The sequence below is a fragment of the Cajanus cajan genome, chromosome 2 (assembly GCF_000230855.2).
Source record: "Cajanus cajan strain Asha chromosome 2, NIPB_CcT2T_4, whole genome shotgun sequence".
Classification (NCBI taxonomy): domain Eukaryota; kingdom Viridiplantae; phylum Streptophyta; class Magnoliopsida; order Fabales; family Fabaceae; genus Cajanus; species Cajanus cajan.
The window spans coordinates 76263410-76290385 of record NC_138518.1 but is presented as its reverse complement, the minus strand read 5'-3'; the positions used below and the strand labels follow the sequence as shown (position 1 = coordinate 76290385).

The following is a 26976-nucleotide window of genomic DNA, read 5'->3' as shown; positions in this document are numbered from 1 at the left end:
ATGACTATTTTAAAAAATATTAAATCAATCTAAATATAAAAAATAAGAAACTAAAATGTATTAAAAAAAATATATGACCGAAACCATTTCAATTTAGTCTATTTTCTCCGTATTTTTTTTAATTGGTGACATAGAATCACCATATTTAACATAATATAGCTTTCAATGTTTTTAAATTGAACACATCATTAACCCTTTTTTTACACCACACATCGTTAAACTGTTAAAATTATCAATTCACAGTTTATTAATTTAACTGCAGTCAAATTATAGTCCAACTAGTCATGAATAACTTTTTCTTATAATTATATATAGCATATTAAATAATAAATTAAATTGAAAATTATAAATTAATTTAATTAAAATAAAAGAATTACATTACTGTATTGAAAAATAAAAAAAATATTATGAGAGGTATACTAATAAATGAATATTACTGATAACAAAAACACAAAAATATATCAGTGAATTTACTCTATATATCGCAATAGTACAGTGAGAAATGAAAAGCATTGAACAACTTACGGTAAAGGATTTTGAATCACGCACTTGGCCTTCCACATTTCGATTCTCTATTTTAATATTATTTGCCAAAAATTATTTATCATACATATCGAAATACGGTACATATAGTGAAAGAGATGGTGTGGAAGAAGAAGAATAGCTTGGACTGTATTGATCTTAATAAATAGATTCAACCCAAGCCGCAATTGGGTTGGGTCGGGTAGGGCCGGTTGTACCCGAGTCCTCAACGACGTCGTTCTTCGCTGTTGAGAAAAAGAAGGACACGTTGGGTAGGAGAAGGTAACGGGGGCGAAATGACCTCCAATGGAGAAAACGCAGCACACTAGAAAAGACGATCTCGAATCGCATTTCTAAAACTCAGGAGGGCTTCAATACGTCATGCCCCTTCGACCTCTTCTAGAGCCACCTTAACACTTCCCCTTCAATAATTAAATCAAAACATTATTATAATAAATTTCACATATAAAGGCACGCTCCCATGCCGTCTCCTTCAGGTACTGAAACTCTAGTGTAAGAGCATTTGATTGCAGTATCACTTTCCATAACCGATTTCTCTTTTCTGATTGCGCGCAACAGTTCGCAGACTCACAATGACAGCGATATCCAACTCCTTGTCGCTGAAGCAAGGTTTCTCTCTCGCGCGTCCGCGAACTCCTTTTCTCACTCGAACTCCTCCTTCTTCCGCTTCCGTCAAATTCACAAGATGCTACGCCGCCTTCGCCAACGAGAATCGCGAGTAATTAACGCTTCTTCTCTCTGTTTCACTTTTATTTATTACGCGATTTTGAATCTCCGTTGTCTGTTTCCGCAGGTACGTGATTGTTGGCGGAGGAAATTCCGCGGGATATGCTGCACGCACTTTCGTCGAGCACGGCATGGCCGATGGTCGCCTCTGTATTGTGACCAAAGAGGTGCTCTATTTTTCTAGCTTGAAATTGCTCACACATCGAACTTGATCTATTTTTCTTGTTATTTATGATTTTCAATTGAATTTGATGAATCAGCCATACGCACCTTACGAGCGTCCTGCTCTGACGAAAGCGTATTTGTTCCCGCCAGATAAGAAACCAGCGCGCCTTCCTGTAAGAATTTTTTCCTCGATTACTCAGATATTCTGCAATTAAATATGTTGTTGTTGTTGCCATTTTGTATTGTCCTTGGCTTCACATTGTGCTATCTTGTTTGTTATTTGCATTCTTTAGGGTTTTCACACTTGTGTTGGATCCGGTGGAGAGAGGCAGACTCCAGAGTGGTATAAGGAGAATGGGATAGAGGTAATCTATTTTATGCTGTTGGATTTTTTTGCATTTGATTTGATCAGGGAAGGGGTTTGAAAAACAAAGAGTGGGAAAGTTTTCGACATTATTTTGCTCATTTGCTGACACTGTTTTAGTGTGCATGTTATACAATGGAGATAGGATTGCTTGAAATAGAATGGTAGAAACTTCATTTAATATAGCTGTGTAAGGCAGGAAACAATTCTCGTACTTGTTTTCATTTATTAAAGTTAGTGAGATGCTGAGTTTTATGCTGTTGGTTTTGCCTGTCCAGATGTTGTATGAAGATCCAGTAAAAGATATTGATATTGAGAAGCAAACTTTGACGACAAGTTCTGGAAAACTTCTGAAATATGGTTCTCTTATTATTGCTACAGGATGCACAGCATCAAGGTATCAGTTTATTTACTTTAGTTCACTTCTTTTGTTTCCATAAAAAGTGGTACAGAAAGTCTGAGTTATTCACTATCTTGCTGTTAGGTTTCCAGAGAAAATTGGGGGAAACCTACCTGGTGTTCACTATATCCGGGAAGTTGCAGATGCTGATGCACTGATTCTATCATTGGTAATTCATTATACCCTCTTAACATGACTTGTTGACGTTTCAATGATTTGATTTAATTTTACCTGAGGTAGATGATCTCTTGCAGTGCTTACTATCATTTGATATATGTGTTTCAAATTATACTTTTTTCAATATGTAATCTACATTGTTTTCCCTTTGAATATATTATTGTTTCACGATCTTTCTCAAGCATTCTTTCATGCAACTTGAGTTAAGTTGCAATTTTTTGCATATTTTTCACCAAGGTTACTTTCAGAAAACATATTCAATAGTCAATACAGAAAAAAAAAAAAAAAAAAAAAATCGGACATGCATTTTGTTGCTCATTATGATTTGTATCTTTTGTTTTTTGACTTCCAGGAAAAAGCAAAAAAGGTTGTAGTTGTCGGAGGTGGTTATATAGGAATGGAGGTTGCTGCTGCTGCTGTTGGTTGGAAACTTGATACAACAGTATGTGTTTTTCCTGCATCCTATTTCATTATCTAGTTTCTGGTTCAAAATGCAAAGTTCTTGGTCCAACATCCATTATTACCTGTTAAAGTGTTCATCTATGCCAGCAGAAGTTCTTCATTTTGTCCTCTGCATAAAGTTTTAAAAAGTCTTGCATTAAGTAAACTTTATTTTATGTGCTGAATTGTGAATAATAATAATAATAATTACGACTTTATGAGATATTTAGGTCTTCCTAGTAACTTGTTTTTTTAAATTTCCTACATTATATCAGGGCATGGCATGACAGTTACTTCCTGTGCCGTTTATGCCTGTTCACATTGCTCTACCTAGGGGCCTGATTATTATCATGCTTTCAGCCTCATTTTCGCTATTTTATGGTTCAAATCTTGATAGGCAAGTGTGACATAGGATCCATAGGAGTTAAGACAAGCATGGATATCTTGAGAATCCAGGCATATGTTGTCATTAACCATATATCCTTAGCTTTTAAGATCAATTTTCCTTTTGTGAAGTTTTTGACCTACTGACTCACAAATATGTATTACCATAAAAAGTAGATCATATTTCCAGAAGATCACCTTTTGCAAAGACTGTTTACTCCTTCTCTTGCCCGGAGATATGAAGAACTCTATCAAAAGAATGGAGTCAAAATCTTGAAGGTATTTCCTCCTCTGTTCTCTCTTTCTTTCCTTTATTGTAACTAGTAAGTACTAGTAGCAATTGGTTTGTTTGGTATTGTGCTCGTGTGCAACTATTCTATTCTCTAAACTCCCCCTTCCCTTCTCTATTTCTTTTAAATCTTAAATATTAAATTCACCAGGGTGCTTCCATAAAAAATTTGGAAGCTGGTTCTAACGGACATGTAGCTGGTGTGAAACTTGGAGATGGATCCATTGTGGAGGCAGATACGGTAATTATACTTTTATTTACTCTGATATCTGCAGGTCATTTCTTGTTTAAATTTACTTTAGTAATACATGAGTTGCTAGAGAAAGCATAGAGGTTTTAGATCTATGTTAGGCTAGAGGGAGAAAGCATAGAGGAATTAAAATTACTTTTTTATTCTGGTTCTCAGGTTATTATAGGCATTGGAGCAAAACCTGCTGTGAGTCCCTTTGAGAGGGTGGGGCTGAATACAGATGTTGGTGGTATACAGGTGAGGCCAATGAATAAAATTTGACAAAAATTAAAAAAGATTATGAATTGCATGAGTATTTTTAATATCTCTAGTATGTTATGAACCCTCTTTCCCACATGGCCATCTGTCTCTTCCCTTTTTGGTGAAGCATAGTGTTTGAACGTGTTAATCATCAATTTTGGGAGACCATGTTCTGTTAGAGATACCCACATTTGCTGATGAAATTTTGGAGGGAGGCCAAAATAATAGGTTGAAGAACTTTGTCTAAATGCATCAGTAACTTGTATTTCAGGTTGATGGTCTGTTTCGGACTAGCACTCCTGGAATCTTTGCTGTTGGTGATGTAGCAGCTTTCCCTTTAAAGGTACAGGATTAACTTTGCTTTTGAGTTGAGTTTTTTTACTTCATTCTAGGAGCATTCGCGGTTCAGTTTAGATAGATTTTTAGGCAAAAAGAAGTCACTTGATCTGATCATAAAAGTAAATTATGGTTCGGTTTTGATCAATTTGAATACAATATCTAAAATAATATTTTTGAAATTAAAATGACAAATTTTAAATTTGAGGGACTAAAATAATAATTTTTATATTTAGAGGACTAAAAACACATGTTTTAAGTTTGGGGAACCAAAAGAATATATTAGGAACCAACAATTTTTTTTTAAATTATAGGAACTAAAAACAAAAATTTTAAATTTGGGGAACGACAAAAATAATTACCCTAAATTTAGAGAACTAAAAATATAATTAAGCCTTTCATAAACATCTATTTATACAAACAAGATTAGTATAATATCATAAATAAAATTACATATATACATACAAGTTTGGCTTGACTTGGGATTGGATGGGTTCTGAAGAAAATCACACGAATTCCAATCCAGTTCAATTAAAAATTTCAATTATTTCACTTTGTTTGGTTTTTTGTTATTTTATTTAAGGCTTTTTACTTCAGCTTTTGTGATTTGCATTGGATTGGATCAGTTCAGGAATACCTTTTCATTTTTATCTGACATTTGTGTTTATGGAAAATTGGACAGATCTATGACCGTGTTGCTCGAGTGGAACATGTAGATCATGCCCGACGCTCTGCACAGCACTGTGTGAAAGCATTACTCAGTGCGCAAACTCACACGTATGTTGGATTATATGTTCCCGCAATTAATCTTTGGAGTTCATTTTTTTCTGCCCTGCTGATTTAGCTGAATTTATTTAATGATTTTCAGGTATGACTATCTTCCACATTTCTACTCGAGGGTTTTTGAATATGAAGGGAGCCCTAGAAAAGTATGGTGGCAATTCTTTGGAGACAATGGTAAATATAGTTAAAGATAAATGTCATTGCCTCACCTTTTATTTCCTTTTAATTTTAAATTTCTCTCCTGTCGCTCTTATCATTTATTTTTCTTTTGACAGTTGGGGAAACAGTTGAAATTGGAAATTTTGATCCTAAAATAGCTAACTTTTGGATTGAATCCGGTAATATTCCCCTCCTTTTGTGGGCTATCTGCAAGCTTATGGGGCGGTGCTTGTATATGCATGCATGCAGTAATGTTTATATTTGAATGCATACGTGTGCCTGTTTGATCTTTGAATTGCTGTTACTTAGAATTTAATTACTTGATGCTGCACAGGTAAGCTGAAAGGAGTTCTTCTTGAAAGTGGAAGCCCTGAGGTACTTGCTAATTGCCACTATTTTTCAACATTTACAGCGTAATAGATATTAGAAATACACTCACACTAGCAGAAAGACAAGCCCCAAGGTTCTTCTTGTCTGTTTGCATTTTTTAATTTTTTAGATTAGACATAAATATAATTTATTATTTTTATTTTATCATACATTGATTTGTGTTAATTAAATTCTTCTTTTTTGCTTAATACATACCATTTCTATTTTTTTTATAATTATTTTATTTATATATGACTTTTTAAACTAATTTATTAACAAAATTTTCATCTAAATTTATTATACTGGATTATAAATGTTCAATAAAGGTGTTAGTGTTAGATAACCCTTAGGGGATGTTTGGTACAAAAATAATTTTTCGTGTCCGGGAATCATGATTCATGAGAATTATAAATCTTGAAAATCATGATTTTCAAGAATGATTAAAATTTGTTTGGTTGGTCACAAATGTTTTGTTTTTAGAAATATTTATAAATGTTATCTTGGAATCAAATATGATTTTTGCATTAAATAAGCTGCAATAAATAAATAAAGATAACATGATATTTTTAAAGTAATAAGTCTTTTTTCTTTGAAATTGGGAATGTTAGATTTCCACCTCCCCAATAGAAACAATTCTGAAATACTGTTGTAAAAAAACATTTTTGGGAAATAATGTTTTCTAGGAAGGTTATTTTTAAATAACAAACCAAACATTAGAAACTAACATTTCCACTTTTAGATTCTTGAGAAAGTAAAAAGTTTCTTGGATCAAATGCTCCTTTAGTTAAAAATGGGCAGCAAATGAGAAAAAATAGATTATTGGGAGAATGGGAGAATAAGCAGATGCGTTAATAGATGAGGGGTAGAGTAAGTAAAAAATGTGGAGACATGAACTTGTTATCCCTTTTTAGTTATATATATATATATATATATATATATATATATATATATTATAGATTATGGATGATAGATTTTATATTATAGATACATTTGAGGTTGTTTGCCATAACATATAGTGGCATGTTTATAGAAAATTGGCAAAGTCCCTTTAGTTTTTATTGGTATTGTTGAGTGCATTTAGAGAGAATAACACTTGTTCAGCAGTTATTCTGGTTAACATGGCTCTATTAAGGCTCAGTTCATTTGAATTTTTTTTTTGTAAGTACTTGTTGGAAAGAAAATAAAAAGGTAAAATTATTTGAGTTTCTCTCATAAACTAAACATGATCTTTAGCTTTTGGAGAAGTTAAATGATCAAAGTTCATTAAAAGTTGAGTTATGAAGTTGATTTTAACTTATGGGAAAAACTCAATTAATCTTATTTTCTTCTCTTGTAAGTGTTTACAAAGTTTAATTAAATAGGTCCTAAGTCCTATTTCTATAAAATTACACTCATTAATCACAGAATTTATATTCAAAATTAGTCTGATAGTGGCTCTCCCTCTATATCTAAGACTGAAATTTTTGTTCAATAAACCCTATTTATTTTTATTGTTTTTGCCCTTGCCTGGCTCATGGAAAGAGAAAACCTAATGCTGAGTTTTTGTTTTTTTCTTTAACTCAGGAATTTCAACTCCTGCCTAAACTTGCAAGAAGTCAGCCTCTGATTGATAAAGCCAAACTTCAAAACGCAACTTCTGTGGAGGAGGCCCTAGAGATTGCTCGGGGATCCTTGCAAGGCGAAGCTGCTGTCTAGTACAGATCTTGGTAACATCATCCTGTAATTTATTTTCTTTTACGGCTATATTATGAGTGACCATCTGTCGTCATCCGAGTAGGCATTGCTCCTTTGAGAGATAATAAATTTTATTATATTCTCAGTCACATGGAATTATCAGCAGTTTTCAACTGGAATGTGTAATTTGGATTTGATCATGCGCCGTACGGCGTCCATGAATTTTCTCAATAATTTTAAGATAGCCTTTGCCTTTACACGTTACGTTTATTGTCCAGGAATGTGATTTTTGTTCTCAATTTACTACTTACAACTGTTCTTCCATTAAAGGGTGTTCCGTAGGAAGCTCTGTCTGCGGAAATCAAGAGGTAGTGTGTGTTTGAAAAACATATCAACGGAAAAAGTTAAAGCAAGTGTAGTGTTACTTTTGAGTTACGTTAAACATAGTTGCACAAACACACTCGATCAAATTTCAAGCCTGCCCCCAAGAAAGGCATATTTTCAGTTGAGAATTTGAGACTTGGGATATAGGATCTAATAAACTCGTCCAATGATTGGTTTTTTTTTTTTTTTTTTTTTTTTTGATTCAGTTGGGTCTATTTGTAAACTTAGTTTTGCTTCAATTTTGTTTTGAATCTCAATTTGAAATGAAAGGAAATGAAGGTTTGCTTTTGCAAAATGAAACTCAAATTGACACGACTTGATCATTCGTATCATGATTTATGATTTTAATGGTGATTGAGAAATGCTTTCTTAATTTTTGAATAGAAGTAAAGCTCTCAGTGATTCGTATTTATAAATGAACATGGTTTTCTAATACTTTTTATGGGTTAAAATCACTTGATGCAACTTGTTTTGTTAAATGTCAATAAGGAGGTTTTATTTCCACCTAAGAAATTAGGATTGAAAGAGTATTTGTTGACCAATGTTGATTTTGAAGTTCAAAAGTAATATAAGTGTATTGAACAAGGAATGTTGTTTGAAGTCTAACTAGCGCTATTATACTTATCATTCCGTATAAACTTAAATATATATATATATATATATATATATATATATATATATATATATGAATTCTGCTTTGTGTATGCAGCCGCATTAAATCTTGGGGCCAGCTATCCCACCTTTTGAGGTGCCTCCAACGTAGCGAGAAAATTAATCACTACTGTCGGCGGTGGATATTCCAGGAACGAACTTAAAATATATATATATTATATATATATATATATATATATATATATATAATTTAAACTTTTTTTAGGCAGATCATTGTAAGCAAACAAAAAATTATTGATTTGTCGCTTGAAATATTTATTTAGTTTAAAGATCGTAAATATGCAATTGAAGTCTCGAATTGCTTAATTGAAATTTAGGATAAAATTGATATTTGAACTCTTAAGAGGACTAAAAAATGTATCGAAATCTAAAATAATTTAATTCGTCATTATAAATAAGTACAAAATTCTTGTTAATTTTTTTTTTAAAATTATTTCTAAAATATTTATACCTATTATAAAGGGGATATATTTTAGTAAGCACTATTTTGATTTCTACTTTTTAGTGGATCTTTATATCTTTAAATGAAAATTTTTTTTATATTTTTTTACATTTTCTAATATTTATCTGTATAATCATTAAAAATATAAAATGCCTCGACCTCTCTAATCCTTAATAAAATGATTTTAACCTTTGTAAGTAATTCTTTATTAATAAATTATTTGAAGTATTTATTATAAGCTCTTATCAATACTGTTAGACACAATGACCTTAAATTAATAATAAAAACATTTACTGTATGCTTTGAATTAAAACATACTAAAATAAAATTACATCCTATATCTAAAGAAATCTTTTAGGATGTCCAAAGTTAAATACTTGTTCACTTAACTAAAAAAATAACACCATTGAACATTTTTAACACAATTGTTTGATATGTTTCTTAATTTATTAAGAATCGAGATTGAATACTTAAATATTTGACTTGGGAATGGAATTATGATCGAAAGTATTATTTTATTTTTTAAAAATAAGTTGATTCAGTAAAAATGAGTTATATTTTTTAGTTATAAAAACATTTATAAAATAAAATTAACAATTAAAACGTTGTTGTTTAAAATAACTTTTTAATAATGTATCATTTCAATAGCAGAGAAAGAGACCAATGATTTTAATACTATTAGTTTCTTTTACATCAAAGAACTACAGGTCTTCATCGTAAAGAAACAGAGCGTAATATTTATATTTATTTTCTATATTTGAACCGCCCCCCGTCCTTTTTCATCATTTATAATATCTAGTAGGTGAATCGATACAAAATTGTTTTTACTTAACATAACTAAACCTAAACTGTAAATCTTAAATTTAGAAAATAAAATAATTCTAAATTTTAAAACAATTATTACAAAAAAAAAATAAAGCAAAAAGTTTCATTTTAATTTTTTGATTACATTCAATTAATCATCTTAAAATACAACGATATAATTTTGTGATTTCTAATTTTTTTTGTCAATATAATAACTAATATGATTTTCTATTTTTAATTTCATATTTTACTTAAATTATAGAATGACAATCAATTAATCCTCTTGCAAGTATACTGATATCAAACTAAGCATAGTAAGTGTGATATATAGGAGAAATGTTGATTTTTATAATATTAATTTTTTTGAATATATGAAATGTTATAATTAAATTCATATTAAACAAACATTTTGCATATATATATTAATAATTATAGATAATTTATTTTAACATTTTATTGAATTCTATTTAGACATAGAGATTAACTATAATGGATTCAAAGAGACACATGAATGAAGGATACATATAAAGATAAAAACAAACTACTTTGAAATTATTAAGAGATTTTTTAATTAATCGGAAAATAATACATAAAATGCACATTTAAATATGAAGAGTAATCACATAAAATGTTTTTTCTTTTGTTATGGCCCTACAGGCAAGTGCGTAGGCATGTAACATGACTCATAAAAGGTCATAGCAAAGACGAAAGACTTCGTCAAGGCTTTCTCCTGTCGAAAGGTCGAAGATAGAAAATTGATTTGTTTGGCTAATATAAGGCCATCTCTTACGTCATTCTTTCATTGGTTCCTTGCTCAACACTCTCATTGGATCAAATATTTAACTAATACGGCATTTGTTTGACTTGTTTTGGATTTATATAACATCCTTCGTTGCCAAAGTTGGTCCATCCTCCACACACTCAAATTGCATCGCATATTTCTCTGCTCCTTCCTTCTCTTCTTCTTCTCTTTCACACTTTCGCATTGACTATTTCAAAATAAAATACTATCATAACTCTTCAGTGATCGTCAAAACTTAGACCCAACCGTAAATGAAGGTGAGCTTTCCTGATCTGTTTTTTTATGCAAGAGCACCACTTAATGTTGTTCTGTTTCTCTCTTTTATAGGTTTTTGCCTTTCATATGTCCCTTTCTAATGATTCTTTCATTTTTCATTTTGAACAATACCTCTTTTTTCTTTGTTTAAGTAGATTTTCATATTTATATCCCCCCACCCTACTCTGTTTTATTACTATCATATCCATTTTCTAACTCGTTTCATATGTATTATTTAATTCAACTATGACTGTGTTGGTGCAGATTATAATATACTATATACATATCTTTGTTACATTATAATTTTGCATCTCTTCTTCCCTTGGCTTTTATTTTTTCAGAAGAAATTAAACACTTCACAAAACAATACAGAGAAAGTTTAACATGTTTAGTAACTAGTAACCCACTAAAGACGATTTAGTGAAAAAATAGATGATTTGCATGAGATCTTATGCTCAAATTGTTATTGTTGTAAAAGAAATGTTGTATCGTTTGTCTAAGTGTTTTGGATGTTTTTCTTTTGTTTTGATGCAGAAAGTGGTGGTTAAGTTGGATTTGCACGATGACAAAGCAAAGCAGAAGGCCATGAAATCGGTTTCTAGCCTATCAGGTACGCAGAAAGTGGTGTTTAAGTTGGATTCACCAATTTAGTCTGTCTTTTTGGTTTCCATTAAAATTGTTATAAGAATTTATATTTTGGCATTAGTTCAAAATTTAAAGAAAAAATATGTTTGACAAGAATTAGATACAATATATCATAAGTAATTTTAATTTCAATAAAACATTAAACACTGTATCTAAGTTGTCTCTTTTATTTAATATCAATGCAATCATTAATTAAAATATCAGAAAATTATTGGGACCAAAGGAAGCATTCAATATATATATACAAAAATGAATGGATTATAATTATACTAGTGTAATTTTTTCAAGATATAAACTTTTAATTTAATAATTAAATTTATAATTCCTAATTAATATAAAATTATTGAACAGTATAATACTTAATAAAAATTACACCAGTATGATTATAACCCCTCGTATATATATATATAATAGAATGATTTTGTCCACTAGTTTGTGAGAATCTTTCATTAAACCAAACTATCAACCATAATATTCTGAAAACCAAATCGTCAATATTAAAAAGGAAAAGATATATATTTATTTACAGGAATGGACTTTTATTTTGTTGCTACTCAATACTGATAACAGTGAACGCTGATTAATAAAATGGCTTGCAGATATTTGTTTATTAATCTCTTGAATAGCTTTTCACTCCTTTTTCAAGTTTTGGTCTTAATATATTTTTTTTTCATTTTGATCTTTATTTTTGTTAAGTATGATGAAATTTATAGAAATTAAAAAATAGATTTCATGATTCCTAAATTACATGGTCTATAATTGTTGGGGAAAAAAATAACATGGTCTATAATAAAAAAAAGTATTTTAAGAATGGGTTATATATAAAAAAAATAACAATTTGACAGCGGCTGAAACAATAACATAAATAACGAATGAAACAAAAAATTCATAGAGACTAAAATAGCTTTTGTTTTTTAGAAGAATCAAAATAAAAATAAAAATATATTATAGAGATTAAAAGTTTATTCAAGGCTTATTACTATTTGGTGATGTTGTCGTATTTAACTATGCAAGTAGGATAATTACTTTGTTTGTGAAATTTGAGTATGCAGGCATCGATTCGATTTCGATGGACATGAAGGAGAAGAAACTGACTGTAGTGGGTGACATAGACCCTGTGAATGTTGTGAGCAAATTGAGAAAAAGTTGGCACACTGAAATTTTAACTGTTGGGCCGGCAAAAGAGCCAGAGAAAAAGAAAGTTGAAGACAAAAAAGATGATGGCAAAAAAGATGACAACAAGAAAAAAGATGATGATAAGAAGAAAGATCCAAATCAACAAATTGAGGAGCTTGTCAAGCTCTACAAAGCTTACAATCCCCACATGACTACATATTATTATGTTCAGAGTGCTGAAGAGAACCCTAATGCTTGTGCCATTTGTTGATATAACTCATCTTTTCAGGAATGCTTTCTGTGTAAATTATATTTTGAGACATCCAGAGATTAATCATGTATCAAAATAGGCTTCTAGATTTTGAATGAATGAATAAATTGATGTGTGATTTAAAGAAATATGTAAAAAAAAAATATTGAATCTGCCACCGAAATTGACTTAATAACAAAGGATGGAAGTAGAATGTACATGATTTTAAGTAGAATTTACAGAGTTTTAAACTTAAATCTTGATGTAATGATTATAATTTTGATAGATTAAAAATTTATATAATTCTTAAATAATCTCTACATAATATATAATAAGAGTGTTGTTTTTTTTCTCTCGCAAATTATAAAATTTAAATATATATGATATAGTAATTGGGTGAGAGTATTAATATATGGTAATCATGCGTTACCGATTTTCCATTTAAAAATTGTATCATACTTGTCAACTGGGAATTTATGTGATGTATTCTACTCTATGTATTGATGCTGGGTGACCGTAACATTTTGGACCTTCTCTCTTGGGATAAGATTGAATTGTTGATGTTGAACATAGGGTTATATCATCTAAATTAAGATATGATGACGATATTAGGGACTTTTTTATATTCAGAAGATAAAAATATTGACTCGTGGTTTTAAATTTGTTGGCAAAACCAGTGACCTAATAATATCTAGAGGTAGCTTGCGGCTGGAAGCATGTCTTCTTGTTTAACAAGTTTTATGGTAGGGTTGCCTCAACAACCGATGAATGTTAAGTTGTATATGTAATGAAATTAAAATGCTTAAGCCAGTTTAGTTTAAGAAAATATATAATTTAGCAGTGGAGTTGAGATAATATAAATAAGATTTTAAATTTATATTTTATTGTTATTATTATATAAAATCAAGTAAGAAAGTATTTATGTTTTATTTTAATTATAAAAGTGAGACTTTATCTCAAAATTTGAACTTGTCAACTTAACCTTAAAAAGTAGTTCGGAAGTAATCATTGTTCTACTTTTATTTATACACACTATTTTATCATATCATTTAACAATTTCTTTAACACTATAATAAGCTTATAATAAATATTAATCTTTAATAAGTTTTGATAATAAACATTAATTTTTAGTAAGTTTTGATACGAATTTTGAATTTAGATTTAACTTAAAAAAATTAATTGATTAAGTGAATGTTAATCTCTCACTTATATATATTATTTTAACTATAATATTAGTAAATATGGGATTTTCAGCTTTAAAAAAGGGTTTGGAAAGTGACATTGATTTGTAGAAATTGGAGTGTGGCTTTGAATTTGTGGTTCGTAGCTTGACCCACTGAAGGAAGGGTCACCAAACTAACCAAAAAATATATGCTTATGTCACACCCCATTCCCCGTTTATATAGTGAATCGGAAGGTGGAATTCCGTGTAAATGTTATTCTACCACGTGCTTCGTATCCTTCTAATTAAATCTAATAGGTCTTTCTATTTGTAATAGTATTGACCCATAATCTGTTTAGGATCAAGTAGGTCTTCAACCTAGTGACTCTTGCAGTGCATTAGGGGCTGAGATAATAATCAATGAAGCATAGCATCATCGAGTGTGACCTTGTCCACTCTCCAATGTATATCTAACCATGAAAACTTGGATTATAATTTTTTTTTGCTGTCTTAAATTCTTGATGTTGACAAACCACCGCCCAGTGGCATACATAAGAATAAACTAATTAGCCCGTGTGTTGTCGTTCTATACACAAACAAACAAAATATGTGAAAGATAAAGAAATATAAGAATGAAATTTGTAATTATATTATATCATCGCTCATTATGTAAAGTTTAAGTATATTTGGGGGGAAAACCTTCCTAAATTAGTACTCCTAAAAATAAATCATAACAAAAAAAACTCATTAATTTTTTTTTTTTTTTTTTATAAAAAAAACACATCTCATATATTAGTAAAACAAAAGAAAGAGATTATACAAAAGTTATATACAAAGTAGAATAAGAATCTCCATAAGCAAAATTGCCTAAATCCAAAAAAATATACATTAATAACCCACTAGCTAACTCCTCAAAATACAAAGACATGGGTCAATGCACCAAGATGCAAAAGTAAAATCTAGCCTACAACCATTCTTATACATCCACTAATGCCAGGAAGTAATTTTAATTTGATAAAGAAAATCAAAATGCAACACTGATTTGTTTCTAAAAACAATTTCATTCCTGTTGGTCCAAATAACTCAAATTGTTGCATGCCAAAAAATATCCCTCCATTTTCTTTTTGCTTTACCTAGAAACATGCTCCTGAGGAGGAAAAATATTTGACCCAAAGAGGACAGAAGTTCCAAGTGGATCTCTGACCACATAAAAACATTATACCAAACATTTCTGAAAAATTCACATTACAGAAATAAGTGTTGTGATGATTCCAAAGTATTAGAACAAAATGGACATGATAGTTGTGGATCAGAAAAGGTCATTCCTCGAACAATCAATTGATCTATCTGGAGATTCTATTTTGAAGTATGCACCATGATAAGAAAATAATCCTAGGAGGTACAAAAGAAGACCAAAGCTTGCTCAAAAGATCTGCCACCTCATCCAGAATGAGTTGATCCAAAGAAATAAGTAAATTGTAGGTGTCGAATACAATAAAGAAACTTCTAGGACCCCATCTCCAGGCATCTTCTACCCCCACGTTTGGATAGAAGCTAGAGATAATCATAAACATATTTTGTAGCAAATTCTCCTCCCATTGAAAGCGAGGTCTAACTTCCACACCCATCTCCACCCAGTTTCAGAGAAAACACTCATTTGTTCAATATTTGAATTTTTATCTGCAACAATAGAAAATAATCCAGGAAATAACTTTTTCAAGAAATGTGTACCCATTAATATTTTCTTTTAAAAGTATTCTTAGTTTGTTGATAATTAATTATTCAGTAAAAATAATGTCTAAAACTGAAATATTAAAGTCTTTTTTAAAAACAAATCTCCTATTCATAGAAAATAACAGGATAAGATAGATATAAATAGCTATCTTTCCTAGTTTATCTTGTTTGATAAAAATGGATCATATATTTATTTCATATTTGTTCACATATTTATTTATAAATTTTATAAATATTTGTAAGTATTTATAAATATTCATAAATAATTTGAGGCTCCTAAAATGAACTCTATTAAATGTTCTATTCATTAATAATCGGAAGTTGTGAGGTATTTTTCTTGGAGAACACATCTCGAATTCATTAAGCAAAGAATTAGCATTAGAATTTAAGCAAACAACTTTAAATAAGACAATAAAATATACGAAAGATGACTCAAAGAGCTTAAAAAAGGACAATTTAAAATAAATAATATCAATTTAACTTAATCCAATATATCAAATAACTTAAGTTGAACTAATAATTTATTTTCTTATAAAAGATAAATAAAAATAAGTCAAATTAGTTCAACTTTTCATCCACTATACTAGAAAAAGTGACTTGTTAAAAACATGACTTATTATGTATTCCTTTTATTTTGTTAACTTATATGAAACATAAACTTATTTTCAAACATATTTATTACATTACTTTTATCTTATTAATTTATCATGATATTTACCGTTAATTTATGACGATATTTACTAATAAAATACCATAAGAAATGTCATTAAATATAATTATTATTTAAACTATTTAATACCATGCATATTTTTAAAATAAAATTTAAGTTTGTGATATTATTGATTAAAATTAACTAACTCGACTATTTTCATGGAAGATGATTATTTATAAGACTAAAGGTAGTATATCAGAAAAAATAAATCAAATAAATGAAACAATTTTACATAATTATACGTGCACACTTCAATATCATAAGAGCTTTATTATTACTTATAATTTATCTTTATTTTTCTTTTTATCACACTATATTGTCTATCATATATATATATATATATATATATATATATATTTTATTATTATTAAATGTCAACCAACAAACAGACGGTTCTCATGTATAGTTTTAATATATTTTTTCATAAATGTAAGGGTTTATTAAATTATTTTGTAACAATTTAAATATATTTGAAAAATATGGAGAGATTGGACTGGATCATGCCCTCCAATCCCCTTTCCCTCCGCCCCTAGTTACAAATATTATTATTTATTTTATTAATAATATATTGTAAATACGATAATAAAATTCGAACACGTTATTACTCTTTACATAGAGATGAAGTATAATTTACTAAATTAGTGCTCTTAAAAATAAATCACATGTAATCCCGTCATTGTAAAACATAACAGAAAAACAAAATGATCAACATTTCTTGAAATCTTAATCAACTAACAATTAATATTGAATAACTGAAAGAATCAACGGCCTGTCTTGACGACTTGAAATAGAAAGTGTACGAGGGTCTATTAAATTCTGAATGACGAGCTCTCTGATAATTTTCTGTTAATTTTAGGTGCAGATTTTGACAATAACAAGAAGTAAACGAAATATGAATCCCCTGCTTACGTAAAAGATCCTAGAACTCTTTGTAACTAATTAAAGCCTTTTTATTATTAAGATGATACAGTCATCAATGATGTGATCCATTCTAAAATATGTTATCCCTATTATAATAATCAGTGGCGATTTCATCTGTTAACCCAAGTTCATAGCAAGAAAAGAAACAACCATTTAAATGCAAATTAGCTTAGGTCATCCTTCGTGTCACATCTAATCATACCATTACCATGGTTGGCTTTCAGTATTTCCGTAACCTTCAGGGTATACAAAGTGATGTCATTCGTCATATATGGTGTTTGGAACCAACGTCTAACTAATCTTGGGTTGTTTAAGAAAACTGTTCTTAATTACAGCTTCAAATCTTATCCTTGAGTTTGTGCTATATGTAAGACAGTGAGTGGTTATGAAGTGCACATCTTAAGATTGAGATAATTAACCAAGTTTAAAAAATAAAGCTCACCGGCCACCATATTGCTTTTATATATCTGTTCAAATAATACCTCTAACATCTTGATCTGGTTAAGTGTGCTTTTGACGTTGTAATATTAATAAATGGAAGAGAAACTAGTGTAATATTAATAAACGGTAGAGATTTATTCTTATTTTTCGAAAGAAAAAAAAAACTGTCTGTTCTTTCTCTATACCATTTGCATGTCTTTTGTGTATACTTTTTTTTCCACCTACAATCCTGTTTGAGACGGACACTTAATACATATACCTTTGCTAACAGAAATTAGAAACTTTATCGATATCTAACTTGCATGAAATTGTAACTTCACTTTATCTTCGTGGCCAACTCAGTTGGTGGGAGTTAATACTTAAAAATTGTATCATCCACGACAGGAATTATACACTTACACGTAACTGACAGTGCAAAGGAGACATGCTTTTCTTCTTTTTAATGTAAAATACAATCTACTTTCTTTTTATTTTATAATTTTCATTCTTCTGAGATAAGTATTAACAATTGTCAAAAGCTGCTTAAAAAAGAAAAGAATTCCTGAAATTGAAGCGAGCATCTCCTACGAAAAGGTAACATATGATTCATCTTTTTTGTATTTATCACTTTTTGATTTAAGGAGCTTCCAACGAATGTTTATCGGGTAGTGTTTAACAAATGAAGAGGAAAACATGTAGGAGTCTTTTGTACAAAGTGGAATAGTACGAGCTATTATTTTCCATTCAAGAATCAATGTCCTTAATCCTTATATAACAGAATATTTGGCAAATGAAGAACATGCTTGTTTTTTAAAGTCATTTTGCAATATCAGATTTTCTTTTGTCTCAAAGAAAAGGGCGTGAGTATTGAAGAATGAAGATCCTTTGATAACAATTTATTTATCATTGACCTTACAATTTCAGTAACAGAAATAGTGAAATACAGACATCTTCAGGACTCTTCTAATAAACAAATAACCTTACAAACTCTAAACTTTTTTCACCTTGAACCCATTATTTGGCAAGTGAAAAAAGAAAAAATTCCCCTAAGATTGAAGGGACATGCATCATGCAGCACAAGTTCTATGAAGCAAGGCACAGATACTGATGTTGGTAACATAAACAATATCAGGATTTTCCTGTTATTGTTGTTAAAAAGATCAAATCCAGCATTTATGTACCTTGCCAAAATAACAAATCAGAAAATCAATAATCTTCGTATCAGTTATTTCTTCTAAAGGGCACAGAGAAACATGCCAACTCAAATTGTGGCTTTAACTAGAGGAGACTGAGGTATGGGGGAGTGAGGTGACATCGAGATTTCTTCAAACCTTCTTGATTTTCTGAGGCTCAGCCTCAAACTACTCTGCCAACATTGTTTCTTGTTAGCCACCATGACCTCCTTGTTTTGAAGCACAAAGGTGCGAATCCTTTGCAAAGCAATTTGCACAGCCATGTCCTCCATGTTAGCATAGCACACCCTAAACCACCCTGGCTCAGTGCAATGAAAGGAAGATCCAGGTGAAACGTTGATCTTAACTTCATGAATGATCACTCTCCAAAGCTCCATTTCAGACTCTAAAGTTGGCGTCTTGAGAAGGTGCCTCAAATCCATCCACACAAAGAGACCAGCATTGCTTTGCAAGCACTTTATGCCAACGTTCATCAATTCCCCAGTGAAAACCCTGTACCTTTGTGCCAACCTATTGGCACTCTCTGCCAGAAACCTTTCCACAAACTCATCATCAGATAGCATTGATGCTAAAAGATACTGAGTCTGTGTAGACACCAACCCAAAGCTTGACATTTTGCGTGCACAATTGACAACAGCGTCGTTGTAAGAGTATATGATGCCAACTCTGAAGCCAGGGAACCCCATATCCTTTGAAAGACTATAAACAATGTGAACCAAGTTGCGGTCACATTCTAGGTCTGTGTCTTCCTCCAATATTTCAGCTATGCTTATGAAATTTTGGTGGCCGAAAACTGTTGCAGCATATATTTCATCACACACAAGGTGGATACGCTTCTCGTTGATGAAGCTCACCACTGTTCTTAGTGTGTTTCTGTCCATGATTGTGCCTAATGGATTTGATGGATTGGTTATGAGTAAACCCTTTACTCTTATGTTATCCCTTTTGGCTTTCTCATAAGCATCTTCCAATGCTTGCCTTGTCAACTTGAAATTGTTTGAGCTATCGCACATAACTGGAACAAGTTGAGCTCCTGTTCTCCATCTCAAATCCCGGTCAAATCTGCATTAGGAAATTCAGCTTATCATTAGAAACACATTAAAATGTAAATGTCAATAAATATATATGGTTTATGCATCAAATAATGTTCATGGTCAAACTGCTATACGATTGTGGTGTGTGACTTTGACCTTAATTTAAGGCTTTTTTATATATATATATATGATCGTTGACTACTTCCAAATTATGAAGGTTGAAAGTTGAAACTGCAAAATTATTCCCTTTTAAAAGTAGTGCTAGTGCCATCAAATATCATTATCCTGAACTCCACCATGCACTTAAATAATGGAATGTTAAATGAACAGAAAGGCGATTCAGTGGAGATCAAATCTACTTTAATTAAAAAAAGTCACGACATGCTTCATCCATCATTTTCTTCTAAATTTATGTCCCCAAAAAATATTAACGAATAATATTTATTAAAAAAAAAATGAAAAAGGAGGGTGAAATTGAATTGAAGACTTACCCTGGATAATAGGGTATAGGCACCAAAAATGCGTCACCGGGATCTGCCAAACAAAAGGCAGTGACCTCGTGTGCTCCAGTTGCTCCACCGCTCATAACGATACGGTCAGGGTCAAACTTGACTCTGTTTCCTCTTGTTCTAGACATGAATTTAGCCACAGCCTGTACAAGTTTTTAATTCATATTTAGTTAGTGTATCAAATATCACTAATCAAACTCAACTTCATAATACATTGAGTGAGCAATACGGACAAATTTTTAATTATTTTGTAACTCACATTTCTAAACTCGGGTAGACCATGATAATCCTGAAAGTTAGCTATGTCTCTGAAATCATTTATTCCTTCTGGAGTGCAAATAGAAGCCTGTGGGTTATTCAGTATCCAATCTTCAACCAAATCAGAAGTAAGCTGCAAAAATTTAAGATAATTGAATTAATTAGAATTAGTTAACATGAAAAAATAATTAATTTATATCCAAAGTTATGTAATTGTACCTGATTTTCTGCAAGACCCATTTGGATAACCCCATTAGGATTCTGAGTGGGATGAAAGGGGTTTTTATCATAAGCCTTCCATCCATCAAAGTATGAGGATGCTTCACCATGCCCATCCCCGGTGGCCATCTTAGACAACAAGTGAGTTTGGTCAACGGCCATCAACCCCATGTAGTCTATGTTTAATTGTCCTTAGAATATGATGTAGCAATGTATTGAAAAGAATCAATGAAATCTAAGTCAGGTAGAAAAGCCTTTTGAGTGTGCTATGGATATTTTACAGAGGAAATCAATGTCTTGCAATGAACAACAAGTCTGAGAGGGGGTGCTTATTTATAGCATGTAGAGCACAAATTTATCTTTGAATTTGATAGAGGAATCTCATAGTCCAAATAAATAGATAAAAAAAATGAAGGTTCCCACGAAGGTAATAAGAGTTCTTGGGTTGAAAATTAGGCAGAGTTGGTACGCAGACATGACATGACCCACTATTAATTATTAATAATTGTAGTAGTGAGAGCTAGCAAGATACCACTTCGAATTTGTTTCTTTCAACTCAATGGACTTTGGAAGACACGCCTTACGCTTACGCTTACGCTTACATAAACATAAACTTCAGGATTCAAGTCCAAATTTTCCAACACAATCTTACACAGTTACACGTGTATAATCCTCACCACATTTTCTTTATTACTCTTTTCCTGACATTTCTTTTATTATTAAATTAAACTTATTAAAAATCATAAATTTTATGATCAAATATTTTCATTTAATGGATCTCACATAATTTACTAGTAAAATTTACTCAAATTTGTAAATTTCAATCAATAATAAAAAACATTTAAGTGAATTTCATTAGCATTTCTCCTTTATACATTTCTTCTAACATATAATGTTGTTCAAAACTTTTTTATACAAACAAAAATATTAATAAAATGATGAAATAAAATAATAATTTATAAAATTAACTTTATTATTATTATTATTATTTTCTTAAAAATGATGCAACATAACAATGTTTTTAAAATATATTATCATAGATAAATAAAAAATAATAGTATATTAAAAAGTTTAAAATAATATTTATTTTGAGACTTTTATTTTTTACATGACACTTTTCTTTTTAGGATAGATGAAGTAGTTTTTATTACACAATTATAATTAGTCATTTATAATTTACACTCTAGTTTTATTAATGATTATAATATAAATTCCGATCCACTCAAAGACATTCATCGTTTATAATACGTACTTTTAACATTTTTAATAAATAGTATTTGAATATGTAGAATGCACATACATATTTATTATATATAATATAATTAAAATTTATAATAAATTATATATAAAAATACTTTATTTAAATATATAAATTAGATTTAAAATAATTATATATAAATATTTTTAAATATATAAATTATATTTTAGATTTATAATAAATAATTTATATTGTAAAAAAAAATTATTTATTGATAATTTATTTTAAAGTTTTAATATTTAATTAATAAATAATTATGATAAATATAAACCAAGTTAAATAAGAGATTATAAAAAATTTTACAAATTCTTTTGTCGAAAATTTTTTTCCAAAAACACTCACGCAAGATAGAGATTCCTATTTGATATATATGGATTATTTTTTATATTTAAAATATTGAATTATATTATTTTCATTTTTTAATTATCATATTAAAATTAATTTTTCAAATCATTTTAAACTATGGTTTTCAAACTATACTTTATTAGTTTATTATTACTCTGCTTAATGTTTAAATTTACTATTTTTCTCTAAATTTAAAGTATTTATAATTTTTTACCGACCAATTTGAATTAATTTTTTTAATGAGTGTAGTTACACACCATTATCTCCTTTATATATAATATAAATAATATAAAGCATAATATAATAAATTATGAATAAGTTGAAATATGGTTTTTTATCAACGATTAGTATGATTAACCGCCCGTTAATCATTGGTAGAAACAATATTAATAGAAAATTTAACTCCGGGATTTATTTGGTTTAAACAAATTGACAAAACTTAAACTAAATTATCCTAATTAAATTTGGGTTAATTTGATTTGGATAACTGAAAATGTACGTGAATATGTTTAAAAGAAGAAAAAAAAATTAAAATTGGGCTCAAGATTATATTGCAACTTGGTTCAAAGTATGCTTATGTGATTGTGATCATTATTTGCAGATCGTGAGGTGCATAGGGAGGGAGGGAAGATAATTACATAGTTATGGTGGTGATCATGATTATGAACAACACAAATGGGGATATAGGTAATGGAAATGATAACAATAATAAGTAATGGATATGACATGTTATGGTAATCGGAGTGGTGGTCATAATGGTCACAACAACAGTAGCCAAAAAATTAAGTGTATTATATTAATTAATAAGATAGTGATGGAGATTGGAGGGAGTGTGTAATCCCTGGTCCCCTTGTTTGGAGAAGACGTGTATCAACATTAAATGAAAACAGAGTACAACCAAATCATGTTAGCTACACCGCCACTCGTTCTAGAGGAACTAACTTTAATGATATGCGTGTTTCTACTTTGCATTATTGCATATGCTAGCAAACCAAATTTTTGCATAAAATATTAATTTGCTGCCAAAAAGTTTCTACAAATTCATGCTTTGAGTTGGAGCTTCCCAACACTTTACCAAACAAATCTTTCTTTTCTTTTGGGGTGCCAGACACATGCTTCTCTGGTGGACAATGGAAGCAGTGGGCACTGAGGAGTGAGGACATACATTCAAATCATTTTTATTTTATTTTATTTTATTTTTCCAACATAGAGGAAACAAGATGAGTGTGGAAAAAGATAAATAAATACCCATATGAAAACTGGAGTAGTTGAACTCACTAACTTTTCCTTCTGTTTCGTACTTCCAAATCAAATCAGTGATTCATGGAACTTCAAACAACCGACCAAAATAATCTCAACGTAAAACATGTTTAGTACGATATTATTGTTTTTTCTGTGTTATTAACTTATATGAATCCCTTCCTTGAGTGTCATTTCATTCTATAAGTCTAGAATATTCAATATGAGAAACATTTTTCAATAAAGAGTGGACTTACCTTTTTATTTTTTTTAAAAAAGGGCAAAATATTACAGTTGCAGCACAAAAGTTTGAATAATTATAACCAAACACAGGTTGATATAAATACTAACAGTTTATATCTCTTAATTAATTTGTTTTAGGATTCAAACCTAATTTTAGATATAAAATAGATTATGTTAAATAGATATGTATTTTGTACTAATTTTATAGTTAAAAAAATTAATTATAAATGTAATTTGTAATAAATATCAACTTAACTAATCACATATTATCATATGTGAGGGTTCAATTCCTTGTCTATGTAAATGAAAATATTTATCAAAACAATTTCTTAAAGATGAATTTTAATATTTTGAGAAATTAGTTATTAATTTTTGACTGGTAAATATACCTTGGTTTGAAAAAAAAAACTAGCTATAGAGGCAACCGAGTCAATATTTGACATAGCTATGTGATCAAATAATTATAATTTACGATAAATATCCACGTATAATTTTTTATTTTTTTTTATAAGCAAGAGAAATTTAAATTAAAAAAAAGTATAAAAGGTACTCTAATCCATTACAAGGAACACAAAAACATAATTACAAATACAAATTCAAAGTCGAGACTATAAAAAATATAAATTCGGGTTATGATACTAGTTAATATAACTAAAAGAACACACAGACAAAACTAATTATCCACTTCCATAAACGTAGTTTAATGTTGTTCAACACTTCTTATATCCACGCATAAATAGTTATACGCAACCTATTGATATTGAATATTTGAAACCCCTATATAAGTTATATCATGTTAAATATAATTTTTGATACATATCATGTTAAATATAAACGCTGTATTTTATTTTGATATCATAGATGTACGTGATAGACCACGAAAAAAATGTTTTTTCAGTGATTTGAACTTGATACATGCATGTACAAAAAGAAAAACTGGATACATGCATGGATCTCAGAGTTTATCCACGTTTATCATACTCAGTTAACATAAATGAATAGCTTTTATATTTCTAAAGTGTCTTTCAATATGCAATTTTTTTTAAAAGTTTTTCTTCATAAGAAAAAGTAACAAAAATTTCATTGTATTACAAAAAATAAAAGAATATTACAAACAATAATTAATATAAAAAAATATCACTATATATATAATATATATAAATATAAATTTATCTAATATATAATTACACAGAATTTTAATGATGATTTTAAATAAAATTCAACATGCATTATGTGTCACTGTAATATGTATTTATATTTTTTTAATGATATATTAACATTTATTATATTTATAGTATACAAGTAAAGATAATTTTTAATAATAAATATTATGTCATTAATACAGTATTATTACATGATAATTATATATATATATATATATATATATATATTAATTATAAACAACCTTAATATGTCCGAGTACCATGATAAACAAACATTAATACAAATGCAACTGCTCTGCGTACATACACAACCATTTTATACTATTAATTAAGCATAAATTTCACATGGTATAATACAATACATTTTCTGACCCTAAGCACACATTCCATATCCTTAATTTACATAATCAAACATAAAATCGTTTCTCTTTGAGACAGTTACATGTGCATGAGTACTACTTCAAAATGGATCTCATATGCTTAAACACCATTTTTCTATAGTTGAAACTTGAATATTGCAAAATTTAGCTACGTATACTTAATGTTACTTTTTATGTTTTTAATTTAGTCCCGCGCTTGAATAATTATATATATATATATATATATATATATATATATATATATATATAAACATGAACCCGTAAAGATTGAATTCTAATTCGCTTCTTGATCCTATATTATGTTATGGATTCATTAAATAGTTCAAAATTTTAAGGATTTTTTTAATACAAATATATAAATGATTTTATAACATAATATTCATACCCAATAGTCATTTATACTCCAATTTACCGTTACGTTTAACTTTTATCTAAATTAAGAACAAGGTAATAAAAAATAATTGTTTTCTATAAATTAATACCAGACAATCAAAAATTGTTAAATATATGCAACCATATGGATGATTGTTAAATACATGCGGCCTTATTGTTTTTCCCCTATTTCCGCAACGTACAAAGAATGTATTTTCCTACATCATCCATCAATAATATTTTTCACAGTTAAAACACGTTTAGATAATGGAATTATAATTATAAGCAGAAAATTATTACAAATTTATAATTGAAGCTTTATAATGAAAACAAAACACACTCCAAGTCTTCTAAGTCCTATAACACTAATTAAATAGAGGTTGATTAAGGTTGATTTAAAAAATAATAATTAAATTAATATGCGTGTCTCTAGATTATTTATAAAAAAAAACATATTAATCTTTTGTATTTTAAAATTTAATATGAGTAATAGAAAATTGAAGAGTAAAATATCAAAACAATTTGAAAATATTCTGATTTTTAGTTTTAAAAAAAGGAAAATAAATTATTTCAAAAAGTATTTGTCAAAAGCTACTCTTATTAAATAAGTTTTTATTTTAAAAATGAAAAAAAAAGCCCTAAATTTTTGGAATTAACATATCCCTGATAGATTTGTGGTTGGAGAGCTAATAATTTTTTAAAAATCATTTCTTAACCACAAAATATAAGGATTTTTTTTAAAGGTAATTACAACCCTTAAAAAAGACGGTTTTTATAAAATTAAAATAATAAACCCCTAAATAATCCAGAAACTCATATATAAATTTAATCACAAAATTTATATTCAACCCAAACTTAGTAATTTACCTAAAATCGATAACACAAAAATTTAAAATCTTGAAAAAAATTATTTAAAAATTCAAAGATGTAAATACGGAAAAAGGGAAAATAATGTTTAACTCAAATTGAATGACTTTGAAATGTTTAGCAACTATTAGGCTAACCTAGTTATAGAAGTTAGAATAGTACCGATATTTTAGTTTTTCAAAATTCAAGTTAAATGTTTATTATATAATTTTTTTTAAAATATGTATACAAATATATATTATGTTTGAATATATAAATAAATATTTTAAAAATATAT

At 29.0% G+C, this 26976-nt stretch overlaps 3 protein-coding genes across 4 annotated transcripts; 2 read left to right on the top strand and 1 right to left on the bottom strand.

Moving 5' to 3' along the window:
• Window positions 1–795: 795 nt before the first annotated feature.
• MDAR6 (monodehydroascorbate reductase 6) lies at window positions 796–7564 on the top strand. Its single transcript, XM_020368848.3, has 17 exons — window positions 796–1019; window positions 1102–1261; window positions 1337–1436; window positions 1530–1607; window positions 1728–1799; window positions 2077–2195; window positions 2283–2367; window positions 2728–2817; window positions 3378–3479; window positions 3641–3730; window positions 3896–3976; window positions 4251–4322; window positions 4998–5092; window positions 5184–5272; window positions 5374–5436; window positions 5592–5632; window positions 7190–7564. The coding sequence occupies exons 1-17, from the start codon at window positions 1004–1006 to the stop codon at window positions 7319–7321; spliced, it is 1485 nt and encodes a 494-aa protein (XP_020224437.1). The 5' UTR covers window positions 796–1003; the 3' UTR covers window positions 7322–7564.
• A 2925-nt stretch (window positions 7565–10489) lies between these two features.
• On the top strand, window positions 10490–12984 carry LOC109806557 (heavy metal-associated isoprenylated plant protein 39). Of its 2 annotated transcripts, none has more exons than XM_020369000.3 (3): window positions 10490–10661; window positions 11194–11269; window positions 12357–12984. In XM_020369000.3, the coding sequence occupies exons 1-3, from the start codon at window positions 10656–10658 to the stop codon at window positions 12689–12691; spliced, it is 417 nt and encodes a 138-aa protein (XP_020224589.1). In that variant the 5' UTR covers window positions 10490–10655; the 3' UTR covers window positions 12692–12984. The 2 variants fall into 2 exon arrangements, with proteins under 2 accessions (XP_020224589.1, XP_029128634.1); XM_029272801.2 differs by lacking the exon at window positions 10490–10661 and adding an exon at window positions 10707–10731.
• A 5502-nt stretch (window positions 12985–18486) lies between these two features.
• On the bottom strand, window positions 18487–21202 carry ACS6 (1-aminocyclopropane-1-carboxylic acid (acc) synthase 6). Its single transcript, XM_020367997.3, has 4 exons — window positions 20833–21202; window positions 20615–20746; window positions 20338–20498; window positions 18487–19874 (listed from the first exon to the last, which is right to left on the bottom strand). Exons 1-4 carry the CDS (start codon window positions 21001–21003, stop codon window positions 18881–18883), a joined length of 1458 nt encoding a protein of 485 aa, XP_020223586.1. The 5' UTR covers window positions 21004–21202; the 3' UTR covers window positions 18487–18880.
• Window positions 21203–26976: the final 5774 nt, after the last annotated feature.

What these genes read in the sequence shown, in the direction of transcription:
- LOC109806557 (XM_020369000.3), top strand. An exon ending in ATCGGTTTCTAGCCTATCAG is followed by an intron (nt 11,270 to 12,356) that starts GTACGCAGAAAG and finishes TTGAGTATGCAG; the next exon opens with GCATCGATTCGATTTCGATG.
- ACS6 (XM_020367997.3), bottom strand. Translation starts at nt 21,003, where the DNA reads ATGGGGTTGATGGCCGTTGACCAAACTCACTTGTTGTCTAAGATGGCC. An exon ending in TGGGTCTTGCAGAAAATCAG is followed by an intron (nt 20,747 to 20,832) that starts GTACAATTACAT and finishes AAATTTTTGCAG; the next exon opens with CTTACTTCTGATTTGGTTGA. An exon ending in GTCTACCCGAGTTTAGAAAT is followed by an intron (nt 20,499 to 20,614) that starts GTGAGTTACAAA and finishes AAACTTGTACAG; the next exon opens with GCTGTGGCTAAATTCATGTC.
- MDAR6 (XM_020368848.3), top strand. An exon ending in AGAAACCAGCGCGCCTTCCT is followed by an intron (nt 1,608 to 1,727) that starts GTAAGAATTTTT and finishes TGCATTCTTTAG; the next exon opens with GGTTTTCACACTTGTGTTGG. An exon ending in GCAATTCTTTGGAGACAATG is followed by an intron (nt 5,273 to 5,373) that starts GTAAATATAGTT and finishes TTCTTTTGACAG; the next exon opens with TTGGGGAAACAGTTGAAATT.